This window comes from Curcuma longa, chromosome 11, assembly GCF_044706935.1.
Source record: "Curcuma longa cultivar G26 ecotype Majalengka, Jawa Barat chromosome 11, ITB_CL_G26_1.1, whole genome shotgun sequence".
NCBI classification, from domain to species: domain Eukaryota; kingdom Viridiplantae; phylum Streptophyta; class Magnoliopsida; order Zingiberales; family Zingiberaceae; genus Curcuma; species Curcuma longa.
The window spans coordinates 23,731,542-23,757,162 of NC_133871.1; the positions used below are offsets into that span (position 1 = coordinate 23,731,542).

At 34.5% G+C, this 25,621-nt stretch overlaps 4 protein-coding genes across 4 annotated transcripts; 1 reads left to right on the forward strand and 3 right to left on the reverse strand.

Annotated features, from left to right (window-relative positions):
• Positions 1-2,865: 2,865 nt before the first annotated feature.
• On the reverse strand, positions 2,866-3,413 carry LOC141837794 (dirigent protein 2-like). The gene has a single exon (XM_074725163.1). The coding sequence runs from the start codon at positions 3,411-3,413 to the stop codon at positions 2,874-2,876; it is 540 nt and encodes a 179-aa protein (XP_074581264.1). The 3' UTR covers positions 2,866-2,873.
• A 6,453-nt stretch (positions 3,414-9,866) lies between these two features.
• Positions 9,867-10,688, reverse strand: LOC141842415 (dirigent protein 2-like). Its single transcript, XM_074730622.1, has one exon. It carries the CDS (start codon positions 10,664-10,666, stop codon positions 10,127-10,129), a length of 540 nt encoding a protein of 179 aa, XP_074586723.1. The 5' UTR covers positions 10,667-10,688; the 3' UTR covers positions 9,867-10,126.
• Positions 10,689-15,261: 4,573 nt separating this feature from the next.
• On the forward strand, positions 15,262-15,896 carry LOC141837795 (dirigent protein 1-like). The gene has a single exon (XM_074725164.1). The coding sequence runs from the start codon at positions 15,262-15,264 to the stop codon at positions 15,757-15,759; it is 498 nt and encodes a 165-aa protein (XP_074581265.1). The 3' UTR covers positions 15,760-15,896.
• Positions 15,897-16,261: 365 nt separating this feature from the next.
• Positions 16,262-20,245, reverse strand: LOC141839585 (F-box protein SKP2A-like). The gene is made up of 5 exons (XM_074727366.1): positions 20,111-20,245; positions 19,269-19,539; positions 17,808-18,159; positions 17,579-17,720; positions 16,262-16,946 (listed from the first exon to the last, which is right to left on the reverse strand). Exons 2-5 carry the CDS (start codon positions 19,511-19,513, stop codon positions 16,606-16,608), a joined length of 1,080 nt encoding a protein of 359 aa, XP_074583467.1. The 5' UTR covers positions 19,514-19,539; positions 20,111-20,245; the 3' UTR covers positions 16,262-16,605.
• Positions 20,246-25,621: the final 5,376 nt, after the last annotated feature.

Below are 25,621 nucleotides of genomic sequence, written 5' to 3' on the forward strand. Positions count from 1 at the left end.
AGGATATATACTTACAAGTGATTGTTTAAGTTATTTAATCCAGTTTTAGCAAACTAATTATCGACAATTTATTCATATACTACCCTGCATCTCGCATGCAAGACCGGAGAATCATTTCCAATAATGATATTTTGAATGTATATTAAATTGTGAAGAGTTGACCGATATAAATAATTACTAATTAAGATAACAAATAAAAATACACAAAAGATTGTCTAAGTTATCTAATTTCATCATAACAAAATAATCCATTTATTTATTTTTAAACACTACCAATTACACTAATATATTCAATATTATTTTTGATTTCGTCTCTTATCAAGACCAAAGCCATCCAAGTTAAATTATTTTCAACTATGATAGTTTAAATATGTTAATGAAAGTGATTAAAGATAATTAAGATGACCAAATCGTTAATAAGCTATAGGATAACCTCGGGTAGCAGCTAAATTCTATATCGTAAATTAATCCATTTAATCCTAATTTTTAGATTTTTTTTCTTGTAATAAAATGAAAAAACATCCGTATTGGCTTGAATATTAGTATATATCATCTCTTTAAAAATATATATATAATTCATATGCTATGTACACATTATATTAATATATTTTTTTTATTAATACATTCATATTAATTTTAATATTAATATTAATTATTTATGATCTTATTTCCATATATATAATCCAGTGGCACCTACTTTAGCCCCTCTATCCCCTCAGTCTTCGGTACCGCCACCGCCCCCAGCCCCCCGAAGCACCACCACCTCCGCCTCTACGTCCACAACGTGACGGCTGCGTTGTCCGTGTGAGCCTCCACAACCCCCGAAACTTCGTCTTCGATAACGTCCTCCGGGCAGGTCCCGAGCCAAATTCGCCGCTCCTCGCTGCCATACAGGAGCTCGGTCGGGGTCTCCGACGACTTGACCGAATTAGTCACCTCCTCGACCATGTTCAAGCTTGTGTTCACCGGCGGCAAGTACAACGGGAGCTCGATCGCCGGCCTGGGGTTGTTCCAGTCGGTCGGCGTGTCGGAGTATACCATCGTCGGTGGCTCCGGGCAGTTCCGGCTGGCGGCAGCTACCTGTTGAACAGCCCAGTCAAGTCCACCACAACCCTCACAGCAAAGAAGGGAATGGATCATAGATATATGATTTTGCTTCAAAGTCACATATTTTGTATCACAAACAATTAAATTTTTGCTAACTATATATGCTTAGTTCATTTTTTTCATATTGTGTATATATCGCTTCAGGAAGTAGCTCATATTTTCGTACAATTTTTTTTTTTGTGTGGGTTAACCCTCAGTTACTGCAGTGTAATACCATGGAGATGAATGAGTTTTTTTTAAAGAGAAAATAGAAACTAATTCAGCTGACCATCTAATTAATAAGAACAATTTGAGATACTACTGGTCAAAAGAACATCATCTCCCTCGGAACAAAAAAAAAAACACTACAAGATCTGCTTGTTTGTTATCAAAACTACTAACTTGACACCATTTATGTATCATACAATCTGTTCCGACCAAATATTCTAAACGGTTAATTCACCGATCAACAAATATATGATTGTGTTCCGGCCAAATATTTGAAAGGATTTGAAAATTAAAATATTTAAAAAGAAAATTAGAATGACATGACTCTCAGCAAGCCACTCCGATAATAAAGTTCAGATTGTTCTTAAGGAGGGAAATTTTGTATGTACATTAATATGACAACAAAGATAGCAAAATTTTTCAATCTATGATAACTTACCATGTTTATATTGCAACGACAATCATATTTTCAATATTTTTATATTTATTATTACCATATTTATCATTATAAATTACCTTGTTCATCATGATATTTTTCATATATTATCTTGATAAACTATATAAATATATTTGATAGCCTACGGTAATAATCAACGAAGAAATAATCTTTCTATTTTTTTCATGATAAGAACAAACATATAGATATAAAATATTATTTTATTAAAGAGAGCATCATTAGAAATGAAGTTCAACTTCATTGAAGTTTGGCAATTTGGCAAGCTTCAGAGCAAAGTTTGGATGTTAAAATAATAAACTTCATTTTTTTGTATATGAATGAATAAAATTCATTCAATTCATTGACTCTAAAGTATATATATTCCTAAAACATATTCTTAACCTATATAGAGCATAAAGCTAAGAGTCTTTGTATGCATATTTGAATCAATCAAGAAGATTATAAAACAAGTGTTATATTTAGTTCTTCATTCTCATCTTTTTTCTCTTTAACAAAGCCCTTTGATACAAATGTTTCTAAAGACATTTGTGGGGCACAAATTCTTGATAAATGGTGCCTCTTACAAAACTGATGTATACGCTCGTAGCATCTGTAGATACCCGATCGAAAAGACACATCTAATATAATACAAAAGATTTCAGTGGATTAATGTATGCATCCACATTATGGTAATTAAGATAATGACTAATTTAATTATATTTGCCTTAATCGTTTCCACTTCTACCTCGTTAACTTGAAAGCTTGTTCACGAGCAATTTTGCAGATGACTCGAAGGTTGTCTTCAGAAATTAACAACCTCGTCTTCTGGCTCTTCCATGTGGAGTTTGGGAGGCGGCGCGGTGTCCACTGCACTGCCCATATAACAAACAGTACGTGTATGTAAGAACATATCAATATTCACACATGCCAGCCACTGTCTTGGTCACAAACTACATAAATATTATAATTGAACCGTATGTATATATTAACAATCTAATATTTTTCCCCCAAGATATATCCTAATTATCTCTATCCTTTATTATTCAATATTTATTTATTTATTTATATTTATACATAAGAACCTTAATACAAATATCATTACTTAGCAGAAGAAATTAAATCATCAAGGTCCAGGATATGTGATATAAACATCGAACTCTGCAGTGACTGTGGTGGCCGTTGCATCGACCAGTTGGCTCAGGGCGTAGCCCCTGGCCAGCCGGAACTGTCCGCTTCCACCTATGATGCTCCGGTCTGACACTCTTCCTGGCTCGTACCTCCCGAACATGGCCAACGAGCTCCCGCTATGCTCCCCGGCGGTGAACACCAAGTTCAAGGCCGTCGTCTCGCTAAGTCCTGTCAAATCTGAGAACACGACGAGCCCTTGCGCCCGGCCGATGACTGGCGAGCTAGCATCGGGCCCCTCGAGGAGAATGTTGTCGATCACCCCGATGTTGCCGAAGCCTGGGACAGGGGATTCCGGGTGGAGGTTCACTGACACCACTGCTGTCGCGTTGGGGGAACCCACGACGCGTTCTAGGAAGTAAAAGTGCAGGTGGTCGGAGTAGTTCTGGGCGAAGGCAACCATGGCAGAGGAGAGGAGAAGGAAGAGGATGAAAGAGGCAAACGAGACGCGGACTTTCATCATGCAGTAGTTAGCCATTAATGAAGGGAGATGGAACTGCATTAATTAAGAAGGCAGAACTAATGGAAGCCTAGCTTATATATATAGACACTGAGATGCTAAGTGTTTATTTGTACGCGTAGCGTCCACAATAAAAAATTTCAAATGTACAAAAGTGTTTCGAGAGTTCAAAATACGAACATTGTTATTATATAATTATTTTTTATTTTTTTATTTATGATTAAATTATTTAAAATTTTATTTTTAAATTTAAGAATTAGATTATAATATCATGTATAGAATATTTTTAAAATATAAAAGATTAATTACTCATATGGTGTACATGAGTATTTAAATTATTTTCATTTTAAAAAATTTTTTATACTTGATACTATAATTTAATTTTAAATCCTAAATATAAAATCTTAAATAATTAAATCATAAAAAATATATATATTACTGTTTCTTTTTCGGATGCACAAAAATGATCCAAGTTCCCTGACTCTTTTGTCGTGCACATAAATAGACCCGCGGAATATTTTGGCTCTTCTAATTATTTTCTTCCATAATTTCCTTGTCAATTTTAAAAAACAACAAAACGCCGTTAGAATCTTTATACTATAATCATTGTATACCTCTATTATTAATATCATTGATTTTTTTATGGAATAGTCAAATATTCTTAATGGTCCAAGCGATAAGTATTTGAGAACTATCAAGGGCAATATTATAAATTATAATGTCGAGTCACCGAAGATAAATTGTAGGGAAAGAAATGAAAATATTTTAATATAATAACTTCATTGTTAAATTAATTTGTACGTGAGAGGCATTAAGAGTATTTAATTTGTTTTCAAGGCGAAGAACAAAGGGCTGCGTTTAAGAACCGCCACATCTTTGTTTGTAATGTAGCGTGCGTAGATCAATTAATTAATATCATGTGAAAAAGACCATATCTATGGTCAAGATTATAAATAAATAATATCATGTGAGAAATATAGGAATAAACTACTATTAAATATATAAATAATACATATTTCTATCTAAATACCAATTATTATTAATATCACATATATATATATACCAATTCTTATTAATATCACATATATTATTTAGGAATAAATATAATGCCAATAGTTTCAACTGACTTATGTGACCCCACTCACCCAAGTGACCTGCTCGATTTTGACTGACCTGTTTGGCTCAATCGACTCATCTAATCTAACCAACCAGTTCAACCTGATCATCAGACCATTGGGTCCATCCTGCTTGACTGATTTTAATTGGGCCGATAAATCCAACTTGCACATTTAATTATTGGGCCTGAACAACTTGTTGGGCTTGAACAACTAGCTCCTGTTGCACATCTGTCATAATTGCAAAAGAAAAATAAAATGTATCTTGTTCAAATTATAAGGAAGATTAGTGCCTCGCACATGCAAATCATAAATTGGGAAAAAAAAAGTTGTTTCACATGACAATTTTCTTGGTCAAAATCAAGTTCTTTACTTTAGGTTTCAGTTTAATGAAGTCATAAAGCCATACATATGGATAGTTAGCGACATAAATATTATGTTATTTCTTAATATATAGCGAGTATTTCATTTATTGTTTTGTAAAGGCATAATTGTTATTATATGTGAGTCCAAATGGACCTTTGACTTTTATTTTTGAAAAAGTCAATTTGACTTTTTTAATTGTAAATTTATACGGAAGATAAACTAATACTGAAAACTAAGCTAATAAAAGTCAAAGTGAAGGATATATACTAATAGATTGTTTAAGTTATTTAATCTCATTTTAATAAACTAATTATTGGGACTTCTTCTTTTTCTTTAAAAAGCATCAAGAGTTGAGGGTAAATAATAAATTAATAATCGAATCAATCGAAATGTTTAAATTAAAATATTCAAATAATATATATTTTTACCCTGTTTAAATTAAAATTGAATAAATCAACTAATCGAGTTTTCATATATATATATATATATATATATATATATATAAACTGAATAAATCAAATTAATAAAATATAGATTAACTCAATCAAAAATTAAAATAATCAAATTTTTTATTAATTCAGGAGGCGAAGAGAGTCATCAATTATGAAATTAAATATTTTAAGTTCTCGGTTCTAGTACGAACATAGTTGAATTTAATTTAATCGATTTAATTCAATTTAATTTTTTAAAATCGAAATCAAATTGATGGAAATTAACTAAATCAAAATTTTAACTTTGATTGATTCGATTAGTTAATTTGATGTAATCGACCTTTTACTCATTAAGATATTTTGATTGACAATTTAACCACGACAATTTATTTTAACTACAATTTATTTTCATATCATTGTTGATCTGCATCTCTCATGTAAGATGGGAGTTAAATCATTTTGGATAATGATATTTTGAATGTACATTAATATTGTGAAGAGTTAACCCTAATAAATACACAAGATATTGTCAAGTTATTTAATTTCATCGTGACAAACTAATTCATGTGTTTTTTTATTAAAAAAAACACCAATATATTCAATATTATTTTTGATTTCATCTCTTATCAAGATTCCAAAGCCATCCAAGTTAAATTATTTTCAACAATAACACTTAAATATGTTAAACTGCAAAGAGTTGACCGATATAAGTATATGGATGGCGTGAAAGCAATAAATATATATATTAAACTATAAGTAGATATAAAAGTGATTAAATATAATTAAGATGATAAAATCGTCTATAGAACAATCTCGGGTAGCAGCTAAATTCTATATCGTTAATTAATCATTTTTTCTTAATTTTTAGATTTTTTTCTTGTAATAAAATGAATTTAAAAAATCAATCACTCAAGAGACCTTAACCAAACTAAAGTACCAAATCCACCCAAACAACCTATTAGACCCGTTCTTTGTGTCTTGGCTGTCACTATGCGAGTGACGTCAGATTTAACCTAGATTATTATTATTTTTTGCCATATATAGAATATATCCAATTGCACCAAATAGATTGCATCCATTTCCAACTGCAATGGCTTCACTTTAGCCCCTCTCTCCCTCTTCCTCTTAATTGTCGGCCTCCGCCTTCAGAACCGCCACCGCCCCCAGCCCCCCGAAGCACCACCACCTCCGCCTCTACGTCCACAACGTGACGGTTGCGTTGTCCGTGAGCCTCCACAACCCCCGAAACTTTGGCGACCTCGTTGTCTTCGATAACATCCTCCGGGCAGGTCCCGAACCAAACTCGCCGCTCTCGGCGTCATGCTGGAGCTCGGGGTCTCCGACGACTTGATCGACGTCACCTCCTATGCCTAGAGTCCCAATTTTATTGGGGCCTATTATTATTTTAAAAATTTATTTTAATGAAAATTTTTTTATATCAATCGAACAACGCATTCGTTTTGTGAGACCGCAGTACTTCGATTTCCGCAGGGCCACATCGCGCCTGCATGATTACGCATGAGAATTTGATGTCGCTTAATGCATTTGATGTACTGCTCACGCCTACACACTTGCATGCATGAAAATTAATGCATGGTTGAATTGATGCATCATTCTAAAAATAATGATATGACTAATTAATTTTATATTAATTATAATTATTATATTATTATAAAAATATAAAATTCTATTTTATATGTCAATACAAACAATTTTCTTTTTTTTCATCTAATTTTATATCTTCATTCTCTCAAAAGCTAACAGAACAATACTGTGTGTTCTATAATTTTCTTTCTTCATTGGCGATTTTCTAAAAGATATCTTTTTCTTCAAGGCTCAGTCCTCCTTCACTCGGTAATATTTTTTCACTCCTTTTTTCTTTGAATCTTTTTCAAAATAGTTTTTTTATTCTGTATAAATTATAAATTATAGATACAATGAATAAAAAAATTTTCTCTCATTTTTTTATACAAGCAAATTATTACCATCACAAACTTAATTTATGTGCTTAAAATGTCATAATATATGATTTTTAAATTGTTAGAAAAATACTACTTGTCACAATAGAATTTCCGTCACAAATTTATGATGTGAATCTGCACCGTTGGATTTTAAAGTTAAAATTAAATCCTGATCGTAGATTGAATGGGTGATTATGATGACTTGGATTTAATCTTCTATTTTAAAATCGAACGGTCCAGATTCCCATCACAAATTTGTGACGGGAATCTGTTGTGACAAGTAGCATTACTCAAATTGTTAATATTGTTACTGTTCTTGCTTTCATCCATATACCATATCATTTATGTCCATCTTATTTTTTTAGCAATTTAGTTTTTTATTTAAAATTTTATTTTTTAATTAATATTTTATTTAGAAAAATAAATTAAAACTCCTTGTTGTTCCCAAGTCCAAATGAAAAAAAAGATGAGAAAAAAAAAATATTTAAAAAAATATATTAAAGGTTTAAAAAAAATTTAGCCTAGGACTTTATGAAATCTTGAGACGGCCCTGTACCATTGTCGGTGGCTCTGGGCAGTTCCGGCTGGCGGCAGGCTACCTGTTGAATAGCCCAGTCAACTCTACCAAAATCCTCACAGCAAAGAAGGGAATGGATCATAGATATATGAATTTGCTTCAAAGTCGCATATTTTGTATCACAAACAATTAAATTTTTGCTAACTATGCTTAGTTCATTATTTTCACGTTGTGTATCGCTTCAGGAAGTAGCTCATAGATGTCATATTTCGTACATTTTTTTTGTATGTGGGTTAACCCTCAGTTAATTACTGCATTGTTATACCATGGAGATGATTGATCTTTTTAAAGAGAAAATAGAAACTAATTCAGCTGACAATCTAAGAAATAAGAACAATTTGAGATACTGGTCAAAAGAACATCATCTCCCTCTTAACAAAAGAACCTACAAGATCTGCTTGTTTGTTATCAAAACTACTAACTTGACACCATTTACCTATCATACAATCTGTTCCGATCAAATACGGTAGACGGTCAAGTCATCAATCAACGAACAAGTTAACGTACACATTCTTCAAAGATTATCATCGAAGAGGATGAAAGGATCTGAAAAATACTCCAAAATAAAATTAGAATGACATCGAAAGTGGGTTTCAACAACTCCGATAAGTTCGAATTATTATCAAGGAGTAGAATTGGTAGGAGAGGTAGGGTTTTTTATTGTGCATTGTGACTACAAAGATAATAATAAAAGAAATTAATCTTTATAATTTATCATGTTTTGATTGCAATGGCAATCATATTTTCTTTATTTTTATATTTATTATTACTATATTTATCATGATATATTACCTTGTTCATCATGATATTTTTATATTATAAACTATATAAATATATTTGTTAGTCTACAACAATAATCAATGAATAAATAATTATTTTCTCTCTATTTTTTTTCATGATAAGAGTAAGATATAAAATATTATTTTATTAAGAAAATCATCATTAGAAATGAAGTTCAACAGAAATATATGAAGATGCAAGATCAAATTGTTGATACTTTCATCAAATCATTAAAGTTTGAAGATTTTGTTCTAAGATTCATAGCAAAATTTGGAGTAACAAAAATTTAAATTTAAAGGGGATGTTAAAATAATAAACTTAATTTTTTTATACATGAATGAATAATATTCATTCATTAACTCTAAAGTATATTCTTAAAACATATTCTTAACATATATAGAGCATATTTTTAATATCTAGAGGTATGTGTCTCATAAAGTGTTTCTTTTATGTATAAATATATCCTTGTACTTGATATTTGAATCAATCGAGAAGATTACAAAACAAGTGCTATATAATTAGTTCTTCATTCTCTTCCTCTCTTTAAAATCCTCATCTTCTTTCTCTCTAACAAAGCCCTTGCTACATCTAATGTTACAAGCCTTGCAAAAGTAACATCTCTAGACTCTAAGCATCATAATTAACTATCTTTTGATAATCTCAAGCAAGAGTTTATGGGAATGTGCATGACTTGTTCTTAGTTTGATTATATTGGACCTCTATTTACAGGTGCAATTAATATTTGTATTGTAATTAATAATAGTCAGTTAATGTGCTCCATTTCCAAATCCATAATTAGCTAGCCAATTAAGGAGTTATTTAAACTTTATGAATTAAAGATGCTAAAAGATATATAGGATAAGACATTTGTGGGGCACAAATTCTTGATAAACGGTGCCTCTTGATACAAAATTGATGTACGCTCGTAGCATCTGTAGATACTGATCTTCAGACACATCTAATACAATACCAAAGATTTCAGTGAATATATATATGCATCCACATTATGGCAATCGATTCCACTTCTAGCTCTTTAATTTGAAAGCTCTTGTTCACGAGATGACTCGAAGGTTAATTGTCTTCAGAAATTAACAACCTTAATTAGCTTGTCTGCTGGCTCTTCCATGTGGAGTTTGCGAGGCGCGGTGGTACTGTCCACTGCACTGCCCATATAGCATTAACAGTATATGTAAGAACAGATCATATCAATATTAATTCATACAGGCCAGCCACTGTATATCTTGGTCACAAACAACATATATAAATATTATTATTGAAACGTATGTATGTATATATTAACAATAGCGGTAATAGTTCCCCCCAAGATATATCAAGTAATTATTAATTACAATCTTACAATCTCTCAAGTTCTCCTTTATTATCCAAATATATATATATATATATATATATATATATATATATATATTTATATTTATATTTATATATACATAAGAACCTTAATACAAATATCATTAATTACTTAACAGAAGAAATTAAATCATCAAGGTCCAGGATATGTGATATAAACATCGAACTCTGCAGTGAGTGTGGTGGTCGTTACATTGATCAGTTGGCTCAGGGCGTAGCCCCTGGCCAGCCGGAACTGTCCGCTTCCACCTATGATGCTCCGGTCTGACACACTTGCTGGCAGGTACCTCCCGAACAAGGCCAACGAGCTCCCGTTATGCTCCCCGGCGGTGAACACCAAGCTCATGGCCGTCGTCGCGCTAAGTCCTGTCAAATCTGAGTACGCGACGAGCCCTTGCGCCCGGCCGATGACCGGCGAGCTAGGCTCGGGACCCTCGAGGAGAATGTTGTCGATCACCCCGAGGTTGCCGAAGCCTGGGACAGGGGATTCCGGGTGGACGTTCACTGACACGGCTGCCGTCGCGTTGGGGGAACCCACGAGGCGTTCTAGGAGGTAAAAGTGCAGGTGGTCGGAGTAGTTATGGGCGAAGGCAACCATGGCAGAGGAGAGGAGAAGGAAGAGGATGAAAGAGGCAAACGAGACGCGGACTTTCATCATGCAATAGTTAGCCATTAATGAAGGGAGATGGAACTGCATTAATGAAGGCAAACTAAGATGCAGTGTGCATATATATATATACACACTGAGATGCTACGTGTTTATTTTTACGCGTATGCGTCCACAACAACAACAAAAAAAAAAAAAAAAAAAAAAAATCAAACGTCCAAAATTATTTCGATGAGTTCAAAAAAATAAGAACAATGTTATTATAGATTATTATTTTTTATTTACAATTAAATTATTTAAAATTTTATTTTTAAAATTTAGAAATTAAATTATAGTATTAAATATAAAAAAATTAAAATAAAAAAGAATTAATTACTCACACGGTGTGCAAGATAAAAAATATATGATAAGACTCTCTTGTACCACATGAGTATGTAAATTTTTTTTATTTTATAATTTAATTTTAAATCTTAATTAAAAAGAAAATTTTAAATAATTTAATCATAAAAAATAAAAATACTATTGTTTCTTTTTCGAATGCACAAAAATGATCCAAGTGTCGCGCACACAAATAGATGCACAGAATATTTTGGCTCTTCTAGTGATTTTCTTCCATAATTTCCTTGTTAATTTTAAAAAACAACAAAACGCCGCTAGAATCTTTATACTATAATCATTGTATACCTCTATTATTAATATCGTTGATTCTTTTATGGAATAGTCAAGTATTCTTAATGGTCCAAGTGATAACTATTTGAGAACTATCAAGGGCAATATAATGTTATAATGTCGAGTCACCGAAGATAAATTGTAGTGAAAGAAATGAAAATATTTTAATATAATAACTTCATTGTTAAATTGATTTGCACGCGAGAGGCATTAAGAGTATTTAATTTGTTTTCAAAGCGAAGAACAAAGGGCTTCGTTTAAGAACCGCCACGTCTTTGTTTGTAATGTGGCGTGCGTAGATCAATTAATTAATTGTCAAACTTAAAATTTTCAAAAAAGACCATGTCTTATGGTCATTCAAACACCAATGTTATGGTCAAGATTATAAATAAATAAACAATATCATGTGAGAAATATAGGAATAAACGACTATTAAATAATAAATAATACATATTTCTATCTAAATACCAATTATTATTAATATCGCATATATATATACCAATTCTTATTAATATCACATATATTATTTAGGAATAAATATAATGCCCAATAGTTTCAACTGACTTATGTGACCCCGCTAACCCTATTGACCTGCTCAATTTTGACTGACCTGTTTGGCTCAATCGACTCATCTAATCTAACCAATCAGTTCAACCTGATCAGACCATTGGGTCCATCCTGCTTGACTGACTTTAATTGGGCCGATAAATCCAACTTGCACATTTGATTATTGGGCCTGGACAACTTGTTGGGCTTGATCAACCTGTTGACTGGCTCCTAGTTGCACATCTCTGATTTGTTTGGCAATATATTTGATCCGGCGGAGTCTTTTACTGATCGCGTGCTTATCACATGACCAGGGTGGCTCCGTGTCTTCAAAATAAGGGGAGGTTTTAGAAAAAATGATAAATCCCAGTCAATCCTGATGTCTCGTATAATCATTTTATATTTAAATTATAGATTAAGTTCTTGACTTTTAAGCTTAGTTGAGGATTCGAGTCCGACCTCGCTCATGCTTCCGTCTGGGCGTATCTCCTATATCTCATGCTGACCTCATGCTCTGGTCCTGATATGCTTTCTATATCTCGTACCGATTTCATGCTCCGGTCTTGACATATCTCTTGCATCTCGTGCCGACCTCATGCTCTAGTCTCGGCATACCTCCCATATCTCATGCCAACCTCATGCTCCGATCTCGACATATCTCCCGTATCTCGTGCCGATCTCATGCTTTGGTCTCGACATGCCTCTCACATCTCGTACCGATCTGATGCTCTGATCTCGACATGCCTCTCACATCATGTACCGACATCATGCTCCGATCTCGGTATGTCTCCTGTATATATATTGTGCCGACCTCATGCTCTGATCTTGCCATACTTCCCGCATCTCGTGCCGACCTCATGCTCCAGTCTCTGCATACCTCTTGTATCTCGTGCTGACCTCATGCTTAGATCTCGACATGCCTCCCGTGTCTCGTGTCGACCTCATGCTCCGATCTCGATGCCGACCTCATGCTCCAGTCTGTGCATGCCTCTTGTATCTCGTACTGACCTCATGCTTAGATCTCGGTATATATGCCTCCGTGTCTCGTGTCAACTTCATACTCCGATCTCGGTATCGTTCTCATGCTCTGGTCTTGGCATGCCTCCCATATCTCGTGCTGACCTCATGCTCTGATCTTGGCATTCCTCCCATATCTCGTGCCGATCTCATGCTCCGATCTTGGCATATATACCTCCCATATCTCGTGCTAACCTCATGCTTCTAAAAACTGATAAAATCTTTTTAGACTAGAACAAGTATCTCGAAATATTTTCTAAAATAGATGTTAATATTTTGAATATCAACTATTATTAAAAAGTAACTCATCTCCATGGGTACAGATACACACATAAACCCTAATCTTTCCAAATCATTAAACTTTTTCTTCATGCACAACCTTAACTTGAGCGTCAGAATAGCTTGTCGAGATCTACCTCCGGTGTAATTCTAACTCTTTTTTTTGAATATTTTTCAGATTCTCTTTTCTCTCCAAGTGACTATCTTTGAGAAATATGTATCGTAAATCAACAATTCATGAATTGATAATTTAATCATCCATGTTGTATTAGCTGATCATATATTATTATGCACGTAATTGTAAAAGAAAAATAAAATGTGTCTGGTTAAAATTATAAGGAAGAGTACTCGCACACGCAAATCATAATTGGGATGGTCAACCAGATTTGGATAGACTTCTTTCTTTTTGTTACGATTAGATTCAAGGATTGACTTTGATTATTCTGTGTGGGCATATGGAATAATAATTAATAGTGCCATCTTGCATTTGATGCGGTTGAGAAATTGCTGTCAGAGAATGGCTTGAAGTATTTCTTTATAGGAAAAAAAAGTTGTTTCACATGACAATTTTCTTGATCAAAATCAAGTTCTTTACTTTAGGTTTCAGTTTAATGAAAGTCATAATGAAGCCATACACATGGATAGACTTAGCGACCTAAAAATTATGTTATTTCTTAATATATAGCGAGTATTTCATTTATTGTTTTTTAAAGGCATAATTGTTATTATATGTAAGTCCAAATGGACCTTCGATTTTTATTTTTTTTAAAAGTCAATTTGACTTTTTTTAATTGTAAATTTATACGGAAGATAAACTAATATACTGAAAGCTAAGCTAATAAAAGTCAAAGTGAAGAATATATACTAATAGATTGTTTAAGTTATTTAATCCCATTTTAATAAACTAATTATTGGGACTTCTTTTTCTTTAAAAAGCATCAAGAGTCAAGGATAAATAATCAATTAATAATCGAATCAATTGAACTGTTTAAATTAAAATTAAACAAATCAATTTTTTTACCTTATCGAATTATTCGAGTTTTCATATATATATATATATATATATAAATTGAATAAATTGAATTAATAAAATATAAATTAAATCAGTAAATAATAAAATTTTTGATTAAATCAAAACTCAGGAGGTGAATAAATCACCAATTACGTAATTAAATATTTTAAGCTCCCGGTTTTAGTCGAGCATAGTTAAATTTAATTTAATGGATTTAATCCAATTTAAAATTTTAAAATCAAAATTGAACTAATCAATTAACCAAATTAAAATTTTAACTTTGATTGATTCGATCAATTAATTTAATTTTATGAACCTTTTACTAATTAAGATATTTTGATTGACAATTTAACCACGACAATTTATTTTCAAATACAATTTAACTCTACATAAACTTTAACAACGATAATTTATTCATATCATTGTTGATATGCATCTCTCATGTAAGATCGGAATTAAATCATTTCGGATAATGATATTTTGAATGTATATTAAATTGTGAAGAGTTGACCCTAAGTAATTGCTAATTAAGATAACAAATAAATACAAAAGATATTGTCTAAGTTATTTAATTTCATCGTGACAAACTAATTCATGTGTTTTTGTATAAAAAAACCAACATATTCCATATTATTTTTGATTTCATCTCTTATCAAGATACCAAAGCCATCCAAGTTAAATTATTTTAAACAATAACACTTAAATATGTTAAACTACGAAGAGTTGACCGATACAAGTATATGGATGACGTGAAAGCAATAAATAAGATTTTTTTATTAAACTATGAAAAATTGACCGGATCGATATAAGTAATGGACGATGTGAAAGTGATTCAATATAATTAAGATGACAAAATCGTCTATAGAACAATCACGGGTAGCAGCTAAATTCTATATAGTAAATTAATCATTTTTTCTTAATTTTTAGATTTTTTTTCTTGTAATAAAATGAAAAAAAAATCAATCATTCAAGACCTTAACCAAACTAAGAGTACCAAGTCCACCCAAACAACCTATTAGACCCGTTCTTTGTGTCTTAGCTGTCAGTATGCGAGTTACGTCAGATTTAACCTAGATTATTTTTTTGCCATATATAGAATCCAATTGCACCCAATAGATTGCATCCATTTCCAACTGCCATGGCTTCACTTCCGACCGGCTCTCCCCTCCTCCTCCTCCTGCTCCTCTTATCGGCCTCCGCCTTCAGTACCGCCACCGCCCGCAGCCCCCCGAAGCACCACCACCTCTGCCTCTACGTCCACAACGTGACGGCTGTGTTTGCCGCGAGCCTCAACAACCCCCGCCACTTTGGCGACCTCGTCGTCTTCGATAACGTCCTCCGGGAAGGTCCCGAGCCAAACTCGCCACTCGTCGGCGCCATGCAGGGGCTCGGGGTCTCCGACGACATGACCGACGTCACCTCCTCAACCATGTTCAACCTTGTGTTCACCGGCGGCAAGTACAACGGCAGCTCGATCGCCGGCCTGGGGTTGTTCCAGTCGGTCGGCGTGTCGGAGTATACCATCGTCGGTGGCTCCGGGAAGTTCCGGCTGGCGTCAGGCTACCTGTTGAACATCCCAGTCAACTCCACCACAACCCTCACGACAAAAATAGATGCTCACATTGCCTTTCACTAAGGGAATGGATCATAGATATATGATTTTGCTTCAAAGTCACATATTTTGTATCACAAACAATTAAATTGTTTCCTAGTCCTTAAGTCAATAATCAACATGCATCCATGTGCCATGCATGATGCAGTGTTCTAGTGTTCATGTTGTATCTTGAATCTTAATTATAATGTTTAAAAATTGTAATAATTAATGATTTGGTTTGTTTATAATCAGAATTAATGTGACAAATTAAAACTTTTTCTAGGCTAGATTATTTGATGAACCAAAATTTATACAAATAGCTAGCCGCCTCCATTGGAGGCCGCCCACACTTTTAAAATATTCAAATGACTTTAAAATGATTATATAGCAAGTTTGATCGATCAAAATTCCAACATCAATTAAAACAAAAGACAAAAGGAGTAGAAGCAAACTAACAAAAGAGAGGAGGAGCAGAAACAGAACAGACTAAACAGAAAATTGCTTAGTTTATCGCTCAGATAAATGACATACAAGTTGACAATCATAAAGCAATAAAGAAGCTAAACACTATATATTGAGTCCCAAATTAAGTACAATGACAAACAAAAAGGTCTGGCTGATCACTAACATCAAAACTGCGCTAGAGTCTACATTGGGAATCATCAACCTTTTGTACATACCCATCCTTAGAGAAAACATAGACTGTTATTAAACTCACATATATATATTTATATAGACATATATATATACTGATTGTCCTAGAAGGAGAAACAAGAGTCGAGCATATACATCTACAGGCTTGACTGGCTAAGCTTTTGCCTTAGTTTTTAAAATCCATTCAAGCATTGTGAAGCGTATTGCTAGTAAGCATGGCTTGAGAAGATTATCTTATACTGGCCTGATGAGCTTGATAGCACAATAGCAATGCACGGAAGTGAGGTTGAGGCAGCCACTTATGATGAGCGAATTCCTTCCCAAGCAGGTATGAAGCCCTGGGAAGGAGTCACAAACAGCCTGAACCGCAGCAGCTGTCAAGGCTGTGCACTGGCTGACATTCAGGTTCACTATACCGTCTTGTTCACGACTGCTATCTTGCCAGGGTCCCTGCTTCCTCTTCGAGCGGCTGTTTGCAAGAGAGTACATGGCTCTGTCTGTGATGTTTTTGCAGTAATACAAACCCAGAGAACGTAGATGAAGACAACCATTTGCTAATGCAATCACACTGTCATCTGAAATAATAGACAAAAGGTACATATAAGGTGGTTAAGGGATAATCTACTCTTAAGAATGACATGCTGATCAGGGTGCAAACTAAAGATGCTTACTGAAAAGCTGAGGCACATAAAAAAATACAACTAAGCTTACACTCCTCCACTGAGATGAATCATGATGAACCAACAAAATGGACACAACCATAGTGATTAGATCTTTACACCATTTTTTAATTAGCTAAAGCAAAACCAAGATCAAATTATGTCAAGTACGAATCTTTGGACTTCCGAATTCTTAAGCATGCCGAGTGCTGACTTGTAAATGAGTTTTGGGTTTGTGAAAAACATCTGATTAGAAGTTGGTTATTGCATATTGTAGCTTGTTTCACCTAGCTAACTATAGAATTCAGTTAAAAAAATTGTCGAAGTACTAGGAAAGAAATAAGCAGCCTATATTGAGCCCCTTAAGAATAACAAACAATAAATGCTACTCGGCTCCAATCAAGCAAAATTGATAAACAAAGACCATCTAGAACTGTCACTACTAATCACGACTTGTTAGTGTTGTATAAAAAAATATCTGCTACTAATAGTTTACTTCGACAATTTCTTGAATGATAATCTGTTTGTAAAGTCTTCAAGTATATTACCTGTTATTTGTACACAACCGCACAAGTTCAAAGCCCTAATATCAGGACAGCCTGCCACCAAACTGGTAACACCTGCATCGCTAACATGCTCACACCAGCCCAAGTTTAAGTACTGTAATTTACAGCAATTGCATGAGATAGCCTGGGAAAAAAAAATACTTCTATCAGGTTCTAGATGTAAGTTCATAAAAGATAGCAGTATACCAAATTACTAAGCATGAGTACCTACCTGTAGAGCTCTGTCAGTTGCAGCCCTCACACATCCACAAAGATTCAAGCTTTTCAGGTTTTTACAGTACATGGCAAGGTATGCAAGAGCAGAATCACTAAAACCTTCACATCCACTAATATTGAGTTTTGTCAGGTGAGAGCATCCATGAGCCAAAGCAAACAAAGAACTATCACTCAGCCTGAGACTTTTGCTAAGGTCTAAATCCCGCAAATCATGGCAGTAACTAGCGATAATCTCGACGGCATTATCCTCAAGCTGAGATCTACAGTTCTGTCTAAGAGATAAAACCTGCAGCTTGACAAACTTGGGGGCAAGTGACTGCACAAGACTGTTCATGTGATACTTGCACCTGCAACCAGGGGCCCACAATTCAGAATATAGGAAGAAAAATCAGGCTTCTAAGTCGTCCAGCAATACAAGTCCATATACAAGGATTCAATGAAAAAACAATTAAAATGAGAAACCTGACAGAATATCAAATCATCTTCTGCCTCTCTAAAAACTATCACTACTATATAAAGAAGAAAATATATATTTATGGTGTCCACCAAGCTCCTCAACTAAGGGCACATGAATGTAGAACATAAAGATAATTCCTAAACCATCAACAGGTTCATAATCAGTATCACATCAAGGGGCACATGATTGAAATATCTTACAAGATTAGTGCTTCATGTAAATGTTAGAGTTGAAATGACATCTGTACTGCGTATCAGAAGTTTTGAGAGGATATTTATGCTAACAAATTATAGTTTCCACATTGGCATCACACTGCAACCAACAATCCAATGTGCATTCATTAGACTGGCAATCAAGATGTTGAGTCAGATAAACTACCAAAGGAAGCAACAATAGTTTCACTGTCATAATATAAACATAAAGATGACTGGCAAGAAGTGTGGCAACTTTACAAATGTGACCATTCCTCGTCAGATTAGGAAAACTCTCTTCTACATCCAACATATTTATCTTAATTTGTGAGATAAATATGCATGTCATATTTTGTGTTAGAAACTTGGAATCGTGATTCATCAGCAATATCATAAATGAGAATTTTAAAAGATAAGGCACTTTGAGAGATTATATGGATTGATGTGCAGCTTATACAAAGGGAAAGCTAGAGGATATTTTGTTAGTTGAATAAAGTTACAAAAAAGTCAAGAGCTGGAAAATGACAAGGAAAAAGGAAAATTAACCGCATGCGATTGTAGGGAAAGATTGATGTTTTGACTCTTCTCCACCTCAATTATGTCCTCACTGTATCATCAAATTCATATAAAGTTTACTGGCCAACCATCAATTGTTTGTCAATGCTTTATCTATTTATTAAAGGCAGCAAGATTCTTTACTGGACCCAATACGCAAGCAATGGCAATAAGATAAGCAAGTCAAAAGTAATCGACACTATAAATATGAAAAGAAGTGAAAAAAAAAACCACACAGAATAGAGAATAATACCATGATAGAGAAAGCTTTGTGAGCCCCAACCGCAAAGCTTCTCTCCAGCTAATACAAACACCTGAAGCCACAATCACCGTTTGGTCGTCCACGAGCGACAGAATTCGCAGTAAAAGCTCCATTGGGAGGTCCTTCCACCTTGCCATTACTTCCACCGTCTTCTCAATCTTCCCTCCACCACCGGACAAAATTAGGCGATTGAACCAAATGTCCAAGTCTCCTGTTAAAGGTCTTCCACCGACCATTCTTCAACCAAGGGGTCTGCGCAAATCTGCGAAACACAATTTTAAACAACGAATCAACACTAAAAAAACAAAAAAAAAAATTCGAAGCTGTTTTCCCCCTTTCGTTGGAGGTAAAATCGCTGAACCAAATCGAAGATTAAACACCCACAAAGAAATATCAAGATCGGGTTCCGTCTATTGAACAAACACAAGAGGAAAAAAGGGCAAGGATTAACAAACACAGGAGGAAAAAAGGCAAGGATGAATCACGAACTGAAGCTAAACTTCTCCGTTACTTTCTTTTGAGAATTAAGGAGAAAAAAAAAGCAGAAAAACAAAACCGATGACCCCCTGGACTAACAGTAGAAAAAAAAAAAGTAACATGACTGATTTTATTTCACGAACTCACCGATATAGGCTAGGAACAGAAACTTAAAGAAAGCTTAAATTAATCAACATAACCTCGGAACAGAACAAAGACTCAAAGATCTGTTGAGAACTAATTATGAAGAATAGGCAAACCCGATGCGACCAAGAAGTACAGAACAGAGAAGAAGAGACACAAAACAACAATCAGATAGCTCTGTTCTTTTCGAAGAGGTTCCAGATGGAACTTACCGTCGAAACAACTAAAAGAAGGTCGAATTGGAAGATGAGGCAACAAGAAGATAAGGAGCACGAATCGGATGCTGCGGTGATCACCGAAGGATAGGAGGAAGTGGATTGCGAGGGCCGGCGAGCGTGAGAGAGCTCGATGCCCTGCGTGGACAAGCTCCGGCGAGGGAGTTTTAATGGCAGTGGCGAGCGAAAAGACGCGGTGGGTCAGGTGGGACACGTGCCGTACGGAGAGGAAATTGGTGCGCCGTCGCGGGCCCCGGGCCGGCGATAGCGACGCGGAGCTGCAGGTGGCGTCGGGAGCTGTCGCGAGCCGTAGCCGTGTTGCAACCGTGACTTTTGATCTGGCCCGCGAACCACCATTAAAGGTACGACGACTCACGAGAAAAGATGCGGATGAAAAAGCATGTGGTGCGGACGGGATTTGTCGTTGTCACATTCGTAACACGACTACGAAGAAGGAAGGCGATAATTTTTAGGGGATTTAATGTTTTGATAGATTTTCGGGTAAATAAGATTTTGATTTAGTTTCTTTTTCTACGTTGAGTGGAATTGTCCGTTTTTATTTTTTTTTATGTTTATTTTTTCTAAGATATTAAAAATAAAATAAAACAAATAAAATAAAATCATTTTAAAATTATTGAATTAACTACTAATTCTGTAATATTTCTCTTTAGCAAGCCTTTTGAAAAACAATTTTAGAATACTTCCATTGGAGTTTGAAGATGCTAAGGAAAATTAAAAAACACAAATTACACTTCACTTTAACATAATTAGAGTTAACAAAATGTTGATATAAAAATATGATAAATATGGAAAATCAACATAAAAACAAAAGCAAAATGACGTTGGGTGCTCACACTGAGCATGACATGAAGTGAGATTGATACGAGGGAGATCATGGATTAGGTATGAAGATGTGGCATCACTCAGCTGTGGAATTGAAGATTAGCACAATTTTAAATGGTAAAAAATATATTTAACAACAATTAGCACATTATCCTCAAAAGGATTTATAGATTGCTCAAATGTTGAATTCATCATTTCTCACTTTTCCACAAAAACAATTATATTAACTTTGAAGACTGAAGCTTATTGAGTTCAACCGCTCTCATTTAGTAAATGAAACATAACAATGAGCATTGAGTAGGGTAGTGACAGCCATATCAGCTTCCAAGAAGACAAAAATCCTTTAAGTGCAATGAATGTGAATGGAAGGCCACATCGATAATAAAAATGGGTGTGGTGCTTGTGTGCAATTCATGCATTCATCAGCATTGGCCTATCCAGTTGCTAACTTGGTGCCAAATGGTCGTTATCACACAATATTGTGATGGGAATTTGTGTACCATGGGGACTTGAAATGAATTTGATACTTTCTTTGTAAAGCCTGAGAGGCAAAGTGATATCTGGGGCAGATATTTCAACAGACGAAATGCATGTTGGATCTCATGTAATAACTTAAACAAAATAGTATAAAAAATCTCATGTTGTAACTTGCATTATTATCATCAGGTAGAATAAAGTAAGATAACAATCAGTATTGAAAAATAAATAAATAAATAAGAAGCACCAGTTTTGTTGTTTTCTATTGTTATAATTTGCAGTCTTCTTTAAGTTATATTGAAGCCCTTATTGAGTAATGAAAATACATAAATGAATGCAGTACCTTGAATACTTATCAACAGCACTATTCTTGGAATCTTGTAAATCCTGCTTACAAGTGAACGTTGCATTTTGTAGATATCATATGAGATTTTGACAAAAACTGATGCAAGCAAATCAAAAGCATGTGGAAGCAAGATCATAGGTCGCCAAATTTTAAGATGACTCAAGAAATGGAAAAGTGTAGTCATTTGATAGACTTTAATCCAAACATGTTTTCAATGTTATATATTTGTCTTACAAAAAACAGAAACTACATAGCACAGTAACTGATTTATGAATCTGTATTAATGGTGATGGCTACTGTGCTGCAGAGACATTAGTAAGATGACTATATGGAACAGTGTAGAGAAGAATCAGAAGATACTAGTGGTGCTAATTATGAGCAGTAGCGGTGGTTGTGGTGGTAGAAGTTGGAGTGGACATGTCTAAAGCATGCAAATGGGAGGAAAACAACAAACTACATGTTTGCACCATGCAATGGCGGTTGGCACTTGAAAGAACCTGCTCATAATAGGGAAAGAAAGGTAAGTGAGAGGGTTCAGTAAGGAGAAGGGGACAGTAGGTAAATTTAGGGAAGATAAGGAAGAAAGTTACTCTCTTCCGAGTGTTAGGAAGAAAATTGGGTATTTTGATTTTTTTCCCCATTTTCTATCATCACTGATTTTCTCTCCAAGCAAGCAGCAACATCATGCAGATCTATCTTCTCTAAAATCTTTCCTTTTCTAATGACAGAGGGAATTTGGCGTTCACCATCTATCTAATCTAAAATCTTCCCTTTCCTCTCGTGCGAATGGCGTTCACCATCTGGCGTCACAAGACAAGACAGCAACTTTGGGTGGGGGAGAGGTGTAGCGGCTGTCAACCTTCATCTTCCGCAACAACGAGTAAGCCAACCCCTTCTTCCTTCCCCTCTCCTCCTCCTCCTTCACGATTCCGCCGCTGCGACGCTGTACCGACTGAAGATCCTCCATAAAATTCCACGAACTGGAAGACCATGACCATGCCTCCTCCTCTTCCGCCGCCGCCTCCTACTTCCCGAGATCGGGAGTCGATCGGTCTTACAGCATCACCTACGGATCGGATATTGGAGAACGATTCAGAGGATACGGCATACGCCGAAGACATTCCTGAAGAAGGTCTGTCAGGGACTGGTGATTTGATAGCGGGCCGTCGTAGTTGCTGGCTGGCGGCCCATCAAGAATGAGCCGATGGTCTTACACGGGCCTACTTGTACAGACTAAGGCCCATATAACTTACACAATGAAATACCTTGCTACCGCATCATTGCTCGAGTAGATGGTAAAGATAAATAAATAAATATTAATAAAGATAAATATTAATATAAAAATAAATTATATATTTATGAATAATGAAAAAAAAGAGACTCAGAAGAAGTGGCGCACAAGAGTTCGCATGTCATAGTTTAACACTTTAAGTTAATTATTTAAAATTTAAGGCCCACCTTCTCTCACTTTCAATCTCGTGTTTGATGGGGTAAACTTCACGTGCCACATAAAATTTCCCTAAATAATGACCCAATTAAATAAAAAAAAAGAACATTAATTTAATAATTCAAATGACAAACAAGAGGTGAAGCCACATGCTTTAATTTCTTTTAATTAATTTACTTTTTTTATTAAAAAATGGACATGCTCATGATATCTTTCATTTTAGCATTTCCAATTAATTTTAATCTAAACGATAATAATGAGTTTATGTAATTAATTTAGTACCAATGTAATTATCTACATGATGTAATTAAAAGTTGACCCTATCAATGACTTGGGAGATAAGGAAATCTTTCATTTCATTTTGACTAAAATCATATTTAACTCCACAAAATTCTATCGCTAAAGAACAAGAAACTTATAGCGAACAAGAAAGATATCGACAAGGTTTTCTACAAGAGAAACTAAATTTTGTTTTTATCTACAAGAGAGAACAAAATTTGGTTTTTAAGTTACGAGTAGTCCAACAACCACTATTACAAGTAATTATTCCTTTTTAAGACAAAAACAAAATAGTTAGTTGTTTTGATTTTATTTAAGCATTTTCTAATATCTTGTTTCTTGGTAGGGCTTGATTTTGTGGATTTCACATCAAAACATATAATTTAAACTTATTTTGAGGTTTAATTATTAATGTTGTTTGATTCATTACTGTAGTCCAAATAAAAAAAATCTCAGATCAATCACAAAGATGAATATTTGAAAAAATAAATATTTCAAATCCTCAGACATGATTTTTTATTTATCTTATAAAAATGCATAATAAAAAAATGGATTAATCATAATTTAATATTATTATTGTTGGTGCAAGATGCACTAAGATCTTGCCTAGAGTTTCGATGTTTGACAATACACCTAGGTCTGGTCAGTTTTGACCAAGAGGTGATCCAAACAGGACTTGATGTTTGGATGTGTGGAAGTGAGTAAGAAGATCTAGTCGGTTAGACTAGACAGTGGAAGTCCTAATCTGGAAGATTGGGCAAGGGAAGTCCTGGTGAGTGAGGCTAGGCAAAGGGAAGTCCTGATTTGGAGGATCAGGCGGAAGTCTTGGCAGGGTCGAAAGACTTAGAACCAGACACCAGGCTGAAGTCCAGGGTGGTTGAGCCCTGGCAGGAAGTCCAGTTGGGTCCGCGGAGCCTGACAACTGGCCGAAGACCAAGTTGGTTGAGACTTGGCAGAAAGACCAGGGTGGTTGAGCCTTGGCAGGAAGTCCTGGTGGGTTAAGAAGTCAAGTAGAGCTGCACGAGGTAAGTGAGGTAAGTCACTGGAAGAGCGAACCAGTGAGGACGAGTCCAATTTTGGACTTTAGGCGCGGTCCAACTTAGACCCACTGGGGTGATCTAAGTTGAGTCCTGGTTAGATCCTGGTTTGGATTGACAGGATCTAATTAATTTAGAATATTTTATATTTTAATATATATTATTTTATAGAGTTTATTTGATATATGGATTAAATTAATTTTGCAAATAAACTCAATAAAATTAATCTTAATTATTACTCATTTTGTAAATCTGAAATTAAGAAGGATAAAATTAAAGAGCATGAATATTCATTTTATTTATTATTATCCATTGGATTAAATGATAAAAATTATTCATATAAATAATATATATATATATATATATTATTTAAATTATCTTTTAATCCTAGATAAGATAAACTGCTAGGTGTGGATCAAGTTTTGCAGTTTTTTTAAACATTTGCAGATCTAGATAAACTTGATAGTGTCTATATAAAGCTGCAGTCAGTGCATGAATCAGAACATCTTCGACCAACGTCCTTCTTCTGCGGCAGCCCGAGCTTCGACACGACAACTTTGATACGTCTTCCTTCCGACAAGAACTGCTACCGAACGCGAACGAGACCAGGCACAGGCTACCGGGGAAGATCCAGGAGGAGTGCGGGGCGCTCGGACTTCCAGATCGGCGACAAGTGCTTGGTTTATTTTTCTTTACTTGTTCTTTCTATACTTATATTGGTTGTATTACTTGGACTGTAAGACGGGTTGCTCCGCCTCCGAACGTAGTTCGGAAAGGAGACCACTAGTGGACGGGCGCCTCCCGAATTAGGCCTTGGACGTACTAACCCTGGGGGGTTATTATCATAATCATACTCATACTTTTCATGATTCTCATTAATGATTCATTATTATTCAAGATAATTAATTAATATGATACAACTTATATATTTTTATTCCAATATTAATATAACATTCAATAAAATCAAATTGTAAAATTCAAAAGTCTAAACGTGATTTTTTTAAATAATAAAATAAATTGAATCATTATATATATTTTAACATTTCATGGTTTATGCATACAATTTGCCGGAGAAAAAT

Excerpts from the sequence above, each read along its gene's own strand:
- LOC141837794 (XM_074725163.1), bottom strand. The coding sequence starts at position 3,413 with ATGGCTAACTACTGCATGATGAAAGTCCGCGTCTCGTTTGCCTCTTTC.
- LOC141842415 (XM_074730622.1), bottom strand. The coding sequence starts at position 10,666 with ATGGCTAACTATTGCATGATGAAAGTCCGCGTCTCGTTTGCCTCTTTC.
- LOC141837795 (XM_074725164.1), top strand. The coding sequence starts at position 15,262 with ATGGCTTCACTTCCGACCGGCTCTCCCCTCCTCCTCCTCCTGCTCCTC.
- LOC141839585 (XM_074727366.1), bottom strand. The coding sequence starts at position 19,513 with ATGGTCGGTGGAAGACCTTTAACAGGAGACTTGGACATTTGGTTCAAT. Across the intron at positions 18,160-19,268 it reads ACAAAGCTTTCTCTATCATG|GTGCAAGTATCACATGAACA; the intron begins GTATTATTCTCT and ends CCCTGGTTGCAG. Across the intron at positions 17,721-17,807 it reads CAACTGACAGAGCTCTACAG|GCTATCTCATGCAATTGCTG; the intron begins GTAGGTACTCAT and ends TTTTTTTCCCAG.